General features: G+C 38.2%; 1 protein-coding gene across 1 annotated transcript in view; it reads left to right on the top strand.

The window, feature by feature from the left end:
- Window positions 1-9266: 9266 nt before the first annotated feature.
- The window catches only part of LOC107671535 (serine/threonine-protein kinase WNK2-like), a gene marked incomplete at its 3' end in the record, with an annotated part of 5344 nt that continues 3281 nt past the window's right edge, over window positions 9267-11329 (top strand). Inside the window, exons 1-2 of the mRNA XM_016464456.1 lie at window positions 9267-9421; window positions 10115-10147. Coding sequence (XP_016319942.1) covers window positions 9395-9421; window positions 10115-10147 — 60 coding nt within the window. The remainder of the gene's footprint in view (window positions 9422-10114; window positions 10148-11329) is intronic.

Below are 11329 nucleotides of genomic sequence, written 5' to 3'. Positions count from 1 at the left end.
GAGAGAGAGAGTGAGTGTCAGTGTGTGTGTGTGAGAGAGAGAGAGGGTGAGTGTCAGTGTGTGTGTGTTTGAGACAGAGAGAGTGAGTGTGTGTGTGCGTGTGTGTGTGTGAGAGGGAGAGAGAGAGAGTGAGTGAGTGAGTGAGTGAGTGAGTGAGTGTGTGTGTGTGAGAGAGAGCGAGAGAGAGAGCGAGAGAGAGAGCGAGAGAGAGAGCGAGAGAGAGAGCGAGAGAGAGAGCGAGAGAGAGAGCGAGAGAGAGAGCGAGAGAGAGAGCGAGAGAGAGAGCGAGAGAGAGAGCGAGAGAGAGAGCGAGAGAGAGAGCGAGAGAGAGAGCGAGAGAGAGAGCGAGAGAGAGAGCGAGAGAGAGAGCGAGAGAGAGAGCGAGAGAGAGAGCGAGAGAGAGAGCGAGAGAGAGAGCGAGAGAGAGAGCGAGAGAGAGAGCGAGAGAGAGAGCGAGAGAGAGAGCGAGAGAGAGAGCGAGAGAGAGAGCGAGAGAGAGAGCGAGAGAGAGAGCGAGAGAGAGAGCGAGAGAGAGAGCGAGAGAGAGAGCGAGAGAGAGAGCGAGAGAGAGAGCGAGAGAGAGAGCGAGAGAGAGAGCGAGAGAGAGAGCGAGAGAGAGAGCGAGAGAGAGAGCGAGAGAGAGAGCGAGAGAGAGAGCGAGAGAGAGAGCGAGAGAGAGAGCGAGAGAGAGAGCGAGAGAGAGAGCGAGAGAGAGAGCGAGAGAGAGAGCGAGAGAGAGAGCGAGAGAGAGAGCGAGAGAGAGAGCGAGAGAGAGAGCGAGAGAGAGAGCGAGAGAGAGAGCGAGAGAGAGAGCGAGAGAGAGAGCGAGAGAGAGAGCGAGAGAGAGAGCGAGAGAGAGAGCGAGAGAGAGAGCGAGAGAGAGAGCGAGAGAGAGAGCGAGAGAGAGAGCGAGAGAGAGAGCGAGAGAGAGAGCGAGAGAGAGAGCGAGAGAGAGAGCGAGAGAGAGAGCGAGAGAGAGAGCGAGAGAGAGAGCGAGAGAGAGAGCGAGAGAGAGAGCGAGAGAGAGAGCGAGAGAGAGAGCGAGAGAGAGAGCGAGAGAGAGAGCGAGAGAGAGAGCGAGAGAGAGAGCGAGAGAGAGAGCGAGAGAGAGAGCGAGAGAGAGAGCGAGAGAGAGAGCGAGAGAGAGAGCGAGAGAGAGAGCGAGAGAGAGAGCGAGAGAGAGAGCGAGAGAGAGAGCGAGAGAGAGAGCGAGAGAGAGAGCGAGAGAGAGAGCGAGAGAGAGAGCGAGAGAGAGAGCGAGAGAGAGAGCGAGAGAGAGAGCGAGAGAGAGAGCGAGAGAGAGAGCGAGAGAGAGAGCGAGAGAGAGAGCGAGAGAGAGAGCGAGAGAGAGAGCGAGAGAGAGAGCGAGAGAGAGAGCGAGAGAGAGAGCGAGAGAGAGAGCGAGAGAGAGAGCGAGAGAGAGAGCGAGAGAGAGAGCGAGAGAGAGAGCGAGAGAGAGAGCGAGAGAGAGAGCGAGAGAGAGAGCGAGAGAGAGAGCGAGAGAGAGAGCGAGAGAGAGAGCGAGAGAGAGAGCGAGAGAGAGAGCGAGAGAGAGAGCGAGAGAGAGAGCGAGAGAGAGAGCGAGAGAGAGAGCGAGAGAGAGAGCGAGAGAGAGAGCGAGAGAGAGAGCGAGAGAGAGAGCGAGAGAGAGAGCGAGAGAGAGAGCGAGAGAGAGAGCGAGAGAGAGAGCGAGAGAGAGAGCGAGAGAGAGAGCGAGAGAGAGAGCGAGAGAGAGAGCGAGAGAGAGAGCGAGAGAGAGAGCGAGAGAGAGAGCGAGAGAGAGAGCGAGAGAGAGAGCGAGAGAGAGAGCGAGAGAGAGAGCGAGAGAGAGAGCGAGAGAGAGAGCGAGAGAGAGAGCGAGAGAGAGAGCGAGAGAGAGAGCGAGAGAGAGAGCGAGAGAGAGAGCGAGAGAGAGAGCGAGAGAGAGAGCGAGAGAGAGAGCGAGAGAGAGAGCGAGAGAGAGAGCGAGAGAGAGAGCGAGAGAGAGAGCGAGAGAGAGAGCGAGAGAGAGAGCGAGAGAGAGAGCGAGAGAGAGAGCGAGAGAGAGAGCGAGAGAGAGAGCGAGAGAGAGAGCGAGAGAGAGAGCGAGAGAGAGAGCGAGAGAGAGAGCGAGAGAGAGAGCGAGAGAGAGAGCGAGAGAGAGAGCGAGAGAGAGAGCGAGAGAGAGAGCGAGAGAGAGAGCGAGAGAGAGAGCGAGAGAGAGAGCGAGAGAGAGAGCGAGAGAGAGAGCGAGAGAGAGAGCGAGAGAGAGAGCGAGAGAGAGAGCGAGAGAGAGAGCGAGAGAGAGAGCGAGAGAGAGAGCGAGAGAGAGAGCGAGAGAGAGAGCGAGAGAGAGAGCGAGAGAGAGAGCGAGAGAGAGAGCGAGAGAGAGAGCGAGAGAGAGAGCGAGAGAGAGAGCGAGAGAGAGAGCGAGAGAGAGAGCGAGAGAGAGAGCGAGAGAGAGAGCGAGAGAGAGAGCGAGAGAGAGAGCGAGAGAGAGAGCGAGAGAGAGAGCGAGAGAGAGAGCGAGAGAGAGAGCGAGAGAGAGAGCGAGAGAGAGAGCGAGAGAGAGAGCGAGAGAGAGAGCGAGAGAGAGAGCGAGAGAGAGAGCGAGAGAGAGAGCGAGAGAGAGAGCGAGAGAGAGAGCGAGAGAGAGAGCGAGAGAGAGAGCGAGAGAGAGAGCGAGAGAGAGAGCGAGAGAGAGAGCGAGAGAGAGAGCGAGAGAGAGAGCGAGAGAGAGAGCGAGAGAGAGAGCGAGAGAGAGAGCGAGAGAGAGAGCGAGAGAGAGAGCGAGAGAGAGAGCGAGAGAGAGAGCGAGAGAGAGAGCGAGAGAGAGAGCGAGAGAGAGAGCGAGAGAGAGAGCGAGAGAGAGAGCGAGAGAGAGAGCGAGAGAGAGAGCGAGAGAGAGAGCGAGAGAGAGAGCGAGAGAGAGAGCGAGAGAGAGAGCGAGAGAGAGAGCGAGAGAGAGAGCGAGAGAGAGAGCGAGAGAGAGAGCGAGAGAGAGAGCGAGAGAGAGAGCGAGAGAGAGAGCGAGAGAGAGAGCGAGAGAGAGAGCGAGAGAGAGAGCGAGAGAGAGAGCGAGAGAGAGAGCGAGAGAGAGAGCGAGAGAGAGAGCGAGAGAGAGAGCGAGAGAGAGAGCGAGAGAGAGAGCGAGAGAGAGAGCGAGAGAGAGAGCGAGAGAGAGAGCGAGAGAGAGAGCGAGAGAGAGAGCGAGAGAGAGAGCGAGAGAGAGAGCGAGAGAGAGAGCGAGAGAGAGAGCGAGAGAGAGAGCGAGAGAGAGAGCGAGAGAGAGAGCGAGAGAGAGAGCGAGAGAGAGAGCGAGAGAGAGAGCGAGAGAGAGAGCGAGAGAGAGAGCGAGAGAGAGAGCGAGAGAGAGAGCGAGAGAGAGAGCGAGAGAGAGAGCGAGAGAGAGAGCGAGAGAGAGAGCGAGAGAGAGAGCGAGAGAGAGAGCGAGAGAGAGAGCGAGAGAGAGAGCGAGAGAGAGAGCGAGAGAGAGAGAGAGAGGGAGAGAGAGAGACTGTTAGATTCATTGAAAACATCAGATCAAATACATTGTCATAATCATTATTATTTTAATAATTTAAGTCAACATCATAGTTTGTCAGCTCTCTGTTATTGACCTGGACTCACAGTGTCATTGAGATGATATTATAGTTTAATTAATATTCTAAACCAGTTTGACTTCAATATTTTTCATTATAATATTAGTAAAATTTTTGATAATTTCATTTCATTTTTGACTTTTTTATTATTATAAATTTTTAAAATTGTCTAAATATTGTTTTTTAATTTTTTTTATGACTAGTCATTTTAATAAATTAAGTTAAACTTAATGTAAATGATATCAGTTGTACAAAATAAAATACACCAAAATATGATATGTATACAAAATACAATATATTTTTATTTTATTTTAGTGTTTTAGTGTGTAGCTTTGTTCATGATAATTTTTAATTTTAGTTGAGGTTTTTGTAATTTTATAGTTTTTTGGTCATTTTTATTTATTTATTTATTTATTTTTCCAATATGTCCTTTTATTTGAGTTTTAGTTTTAATTATTGTAGTAAAATAATAAATTATATCAGTAGTGCAAAATAAAATGCACAAAAAAAATAACTTTTATTTTATTTTTGTTATTATTTTTCTTTTGTTTTTAGTTTATTTTTCTCAATTTAATTTATTTTTTTATGTCTTAATTGTTTTTTTTGTCATTTTTATTTTAGTTGTTTTAGTAAATTAAGTTAAACTTAATGAAAATCAGTAAAGTTTGTTCAGTTTTAGATTTAGTTTCAGTAATTCAAGTAAAATTGAATGAAAATGAGAAAGGTTGCCTTGGCAGCTGACTGAAATAAAATACATTTTTATGCATTTTATTTTATTTCACTATAGCTTTTTCTTTTTTAGTATAGTTTTTAACCCCAACAAACATCATGTTATCGTTCAGCAAAAGTCTCGATGCAGCTGCAGTTCAGACGACCCTTGACCCTTGACCTTTGACCCTTCAAACATGTGCTTCGGCCTGTTAACAGTCTGGCTTGATGTCTTCTGGCAGTAAAGCGTGACATAAGTGTGTTTGGAACACAGATGAATATTTCTCTGACCTGCATGTGGCCTGATTCTCAGCATGTCGGAGCGCTCATGATGTGTTTCTCTGTAAATAGATATAACAAAGGAAGATGAGAAATGTTGCCTTGGCAACTAGCTCAAATAAAATAAGTTTGAGGTTTTTTTTTATATATTTTATATTTTATTTAAAGTTTGTTTTATTTCAAGTAATTGTATGTGTGTTGTTTTAGGTTTATTGAGATACTATTATAGCTTTTATTAATATTTTAATTAGTTTTTATTTTTATGTTCCATTTTCATTTTAATTAAAGCTTTAGTGATTTTGTTTTTGTCGTTTTTATTATTATTTTTTTATGTCTATATATATATACAGTATATACACGCACACATTATTATTAAATGTATATGTATTAATGTTTTGTATGTGGACGCCAGGTTTGTATAATCGCACACATTCATGTCAAAAGTGTTTGAGCTCCGCCCATAATTATTCATGATTACCGAAGTCGCGTAATTATTCATGAGATGACACCACATTTGCCGCGTTCGTCTGTGCATGTGTTAATCTGAGATGTTTAGTTATGTTTAATGCATGGGTTGATTAATGTTCATTGACTCCGCTGTAATTAAGCTGTTGTGAAGCGTTACCGGACAGTGAGGCGCACCGAGAGAGAACACAAGAAACGGTAAAGAGCCGCGCTGTGTTCAGTGCCGCAGAGACTCGCGTGACAGCTGCCTCATGAACGGTGCTTTGACGAAACTCTGCTTTAGATCGTGCTGTAGTCTGACATGCCTTGGAGTTCCATGCTAATACCATGGTACATGTCATAAATATGGTTATCCAGCAATGTTTGTATGTTTTTGGGTAATACTTTATAGTATTGAAATGTTTTCTTACCATGTAAATACTATGGTACATGAATGGTTTTTACCATGGTACTCCCACAGTAGTTTTTATAATTCCTGGGATAATACCATGGCGAATGAGTGTGTGTGTGTGTGTGTGTGTAACTGTAATTTATTTCTGTGATGCGCAGCTGTATTTTCAGCATCATTCTAATATGCTGATTTATTATCAGTGCTGGGAACAGTTTTTGCTGCTTAATATTGTTTTGGAACCTGTGATACTTTTTTCAGGATTCTTTGCGGAATGAAAAGTTAAAAAGAACAGCATTTATTCAAAATATAAATCTTTTGTAATTGTAACAATATACACTACCGTTTAAAAGTTTGGGGTCAGTCATTTTTTTTTTCTTTCTTTCTTTTTTCTTTTTTTAAATGAATACTTTTATTCAGCAAGGATGTGCTAAATTGATCAAAAGTAATAATAAAGACTTATATTGTTAGAAAAGATTTCTATTTGAAATAAATGCTGTTTTTTTTTTACTTTATTCATCAAAGAATCCTGAAAAAAGTATCGCATGTTCCAAAAAAAAAACAAATTAAGCAGCAAAACAGTTTCATCACAGAAATAAATTACAGTTTAACAGATATTAAAATAGAAAACCATTATTTTAAATTGCAATAATATTTCACAATTTTACTTTTTTTCTATATTTCTGATCAAATAAATGCAGCCTTGATGAGCAGAAGAGACTTCTTTAAAACACATTACGAATCTTACTGATCCCAAACTTTTGAACGGCAGAGTATATATAAGTTACATGGTATTTTCTTGTACCATGGTAATGCAATGGTAATTTTTGGGATGCAAGTACTTCAATTAATGTATATGTCCGAAAATATGGTAATTCCATGGTACATAGTCTATAAAACCATGCTATTTTTGTTATTGATTTGTAAGTCATATAAATAGCATGATGCATTCATTCAGTTGCATTCAAATTACAATGGTTTTATGGATGCACTATGGTATTTTTGGCAGTTATTTTTGGTGTAAATGCATTGGCACACAATGTAATCAGAATTGGATAATCATTCAGTACCATGGTATTACTGTCTGATCTCATTATGTTACCGTGGTAATACAGTTTGATTTTGTCATGGACAAACATGCATATATAAACACTTGAAGTAACTCAGTTGTGTGTGTGTGTTAATAAGCAAATAATGCTGATGCATTTAGATGATATTTTTAAATGAAATAACACATTTGAAAGACGTTGACGGGTCTTACGGTCCGATTTTAACATCTAGAGGTTGTTGTAGAAATGTAGCAGTGCATCAGTGTCTCAGCAATGGATGCTCTGCAGTGAATGGGTGCCGTCAGAATGAGAGTCCAAACAGCTGATAAAAACATCACAATAATCCACAAGTAATCCACAGCACTCCAGTCCATCAGTTAACATCTGGAGAAGACAAAAGCTGAAACAAATCCAGCATTAAGATGTTTTTAACTAAAATACGAGTCCGTAATCCATAATAACGCTTCCTCCAGTGAAAAGTGTTCTGGTGTGAATAAGGAGAGAAATCTGCACAGATCAAGCAGCGTTTAAACAGCTCTAAACTAATATGTGGCTGGATTTTGATGAGAGAGACAACAGCAGATGCACTTTTTCACTGGAGGAAGCGTTATTTGTTTGCGTAAGTGAACGAACACACCTTTTGTTTGGGGTGTTCCATCACGAAATATACGTCATTCAACCCAACCAATCAGGTTGTGAACGTATCACTGTGCCTTTAGGTTCGCTGTCAAAAATGGCAGTGTGAACGCAAGCGGACCAGGAATCTTATCATGTATTGTTTTCTTTTTTTGGTCCGAACCAAACAAACCAAGAGAACCGAACTACAAGTGTGAACGCACCCTTATATTACTCTCTTCTTCGTGAACATTTAAGTGTGCGTTAAAAACTAGCCTAGAGCGCCATCTGATGTTAAAAACTCAGAATCGAATCTAAAAATTAATTCAAACAATCTTCCACTTGACCACTACAAAAAACACCAAACGCCAGCGACAGACCTGAGAACATCATCAGATCAGGCTGAAACCTTAAAGGAACGGTTCACCGGTTCTGTAAATTACTCTCCCTCAGGCCATCCAAGATTAGGATGAGTTTGTGTCTTCATCAGATTTGGAGAAATGCAGCACTGCATCAGTGTCTCAGCAATGGATGCTCTGCAGTGAATGGGTGCCGTCAGAATGAGAGTCCAAACAGCTGATAAAAACATCACAATAATCCACAAGTAATCCACAGCACTCCAGCCCATCAGTTAACATCTGGAGAAGACAAAAGCTGAAACACATCCAGCATTAAGACGTTTTTAACTAAAACACGAGTCCATAAGTAACGGATATTCAGAAATATTGAAAGGGGTTATTCAGCGATAACAACCATCAGGATGTACATTATCCCGTTAATTACACGGCTACTTGCCACATATTAAGTAAATAATTAGACACGGAATATTGATTTGAAGCTTCCGTGAAGAATAACTAGACGGACATTTAAGAAATACGGTGCAGTCAAACCACTTATTACACAACATTTAACCACATAAATAATTATGGCGATGAAAGATACTGATTTAAGACGGAAATGTTTTAAAATCTTACCAGTTGGTTAGTTATCTAATAATCCATTGCAGTTAGGGATGTAACGATTAACCGCGAGCCGGTTGAAAATAGTGTTATATTTCAATTTCACAAAGAAACGTACAGTATTTTGTCCAAGCAATAATAAAAGGACACATTTAATTTATAATATGTCTTAAATCTAATTTTGTAAAAACTAAATCGTGAATCGAATCGTGAGTTGAGTGAATCGTTACATCCCTAATTACAGTGTCCAAAACAATCGTGTATGGAATGAGAGAGCGAGTACGCGATACCAGGATGACATAATTAAATAATGTTTTAAACAAAATATTGAATAGAGTTTTAATATTTTATTAGCTAACCAAACACAAAGCCGTGTAATTATATATGTATGTTTGGATAAATCTGTCATGAAGACAAGTTTTTAAGAAAACTACCTCATGTGCAATTAAGTTGTATACAAATGTTTTTATTTGAGTGTGATTATTATATCTGAAAATAAATAGCATTGAATATAATAGTGTTGTTGTTCATTTTAACCTCTAATATTATGTACCAGTGTATAGTTTACATCATTAGTTGGGAGACATTTGTTATTTTTTCATTAAGAAAACCGAACTATTGGTACTGGTATAATTAGATATCATTCTGAATTATCGGCTGAGAAGTTCAGTATCGGTGCGTCTGTAATTGTGATCTATTTGGAAAAAAAGAATAAAATAAATACAATTAAATAATTTAAAAATAAAAATAATATTTAAATAATTAAAAAAGAAAGAAAAAGATAATAAAATTTAATTAAACAATTTAAATAAATAATTAAGAAAATGGAAAGAAAAAGTAAGATTATAAAATAAATACAAATAATTAAAAAATAAATAAATTATTTTAAATTAAATAGTTAAAAAAGGAATGGAAAAAGTATGATAATAAATATAATTAAATAATTAAAAAAGAATAAAATTAAATAATTAAAAAATAAAAATAATACTTAAATAATTAAAAAAGAAAGAAAAATATAATAAAATACAATTAAACAATTAAAAAATAATAATAATTTAAAAAATTGGAAGAAAAAGTAAGATTATAAAATAAATACAAATAACTAAAAAAGAAATGATTTCAAATTAAATAGTTAAAAAAACAATGAACAAGTATGATAATAAATATATTTAAATAATTAAAAAAGAAAAATATAAATAATTTAAAAAAGAGAAAGAAAAAAGAAAGTAGGAAAAAAAAAATGTTTACTTTAATGACAGACATTTTTACAGAAGCTCCGTCTGGATCTCTCATGTAAATGATGCATGTGTGTCTCTGTAGCCCAGTTTTCCTCCTGCTCCTCCGCCGCAGATGAACCCCACGGCCCAACCCCGACAGGTACAGCAGCCCAAACACGCATCACTTCCTGCTGCGTTACTGGCCCCTTCATTTCCTCCATCGGCGTTTCAGGATTTTCAATAACGAACCAAACCAGTCAGCTTATGTCACATTTAATATAACATTTTATAAAGATATAAAACACTAAGGTATCCCATAATGCAGAGATTCCCAAAATCTGTGAGCTCAAATATTTACTCATTTCAATAATTTAGCACATTCAAATGATTACATGACATGCAGGCCAATCTTTTTTAGTGAGTGTTTTATTTTGAGCTCTTATTTTTAAAATTATTTTAATTTTATGACCAGTAAAATATATTGTTGGGAAACCCTGCAATAAAACACTGTTAAAGATGGAATCAAATGTTAAACAATTAGTCCATTCTTAATTTTTTCCAAGAAAATGTTTTTTTTTTTAAAGGATGATAATAAAATATATAAAAATAAATAATAAAAAAAAATAAGAAATATTATTAATATACTGTTATAGTATTTTTTTATTTATTAATAATTATTAATATTTTAAATGTTGTTTTCATTTTCATTTTAGTTTGTTTTTGTCATTTTTTTATGTCTGTTTAGTTTATTAATTTGCTTTGCTTTTAGTTTTAGTACTTCAGCTTTAAATTAAAACTGGTGTTGCTTCGGTATCTTGACCTCTGACCTGTACATGTGGCTTTCTCTTTCTAGTTTGCCTCAGGTCCGAGAGCTTTACCACAACAGGTACTAACACAAACACTCCCACACACACGGAACAAAACCTGAAACATACTAAGGTCTTCTCTTTCTGAGCAGGAGTTTGTAGATAATCTTGCTAAGCAAGTTAGCTGACGTTAGTCCTGATTTATCTGATGAGAGAGATGAGGGATAAATACATAAAATTAAATAAATAAATTAAAAAAAATAATTTAATAAAAAAAAGAAAGAAAAGGTTAGATAAAGTAAAATGAATTAGAAAAAATGCATTTAAATAATAAAAAAAACTAAAAGGTATGATAATAAATAAACTGAAACGATGAAAAAGGAAAAACTAATTATTAAAAAGAAAATGTAACTAAGAAAATAATTAAATAACATTAAATGAAGAAATTAAGTAAATTTATTTAAAGAGAGAAAATAATTTAAATAATTGGAAAATTAAAATAATATTTAAATAATTTAAAAAAGAAAGAAAACAAAGAAAATATAATAAAATAACATTTTTAAATTACAAAAAGAAAAATAATTAAAAAAGAAAACAAAAATAACAAGTAAGATAATAAAATAAATGCAAATAATTAAAAAGTTAAATTAAATAGTTAAAAAAAGAAAAATGCTTTTAAATAATTAAAAAAGAAAGAAAAAGTATGATAATGAATATAATTAAATAATTTAAAAGAAAGAAAACAAAGAAAATGTAATAAAATTAAATTATAAAATTAAAAAAAGAAAAAATAAATAATTAAAAAAAGAATGAAAAAATAAATAAAAAAAAGAAAACGGAAATAAAAAGTAAGATAAGAAAATAAATACAAATAATTAAAAATGAAAAAATATAAATAATTTAAAAAAGAGAAAGAAAAAAGAAAGTGAGAAAAAATAATGTTTTTTAGTTTAATTACAGAAACTCCAGCCGTTTGAGTGCTGAGGTTTATTACGTCTGCAGTGCATTGCAGTGTAGAGTATGTTTCCGGCTGTTGTTGTGTCGTCTCAATCTCAACAGCTGAATGCTGTGTTTGCATGCTGCTCTGTTCCTCTGACTCCCGGGTAACACACACTCTTCATCTCTCTCTCGCTCCTCTGCTGCGTGCTTGTGTGTGTGTGTGTGTGTGTGTGTGTGTGTGTGTGTGAGTCTGTGTGTGTGTGTGTCTGTGTGTCTGTCTGTGTGTGTGTGTGTGTGTGTGTGTGTGAGAGAGAGAGAGAGAG

This window comes from Sinocyclocheilus anshuiensis, unplaced genomic scaffold (assembly GCF_001515605.1).
Source record: "Sinocyclocheilus anshuiensis isolate Anshui unplaced genomic scaffold, SAMN03320099.WGS_v1.1 scaffold7508, whole genome shotgun sequence".
Taxonomy (NCBI): Eukaryota; Metazoa; Chordata; class Actinopteri; order Cypriniformes; family Cyprinidae; genus Sinocyclocheilus; species Sinocyclocheilus anshuiensis.
The sequence above is the reverse complement of the archived record's forward strand: the minus strand, read 5'-3'. Positions and strand labels throughout refer to the sequence as shown.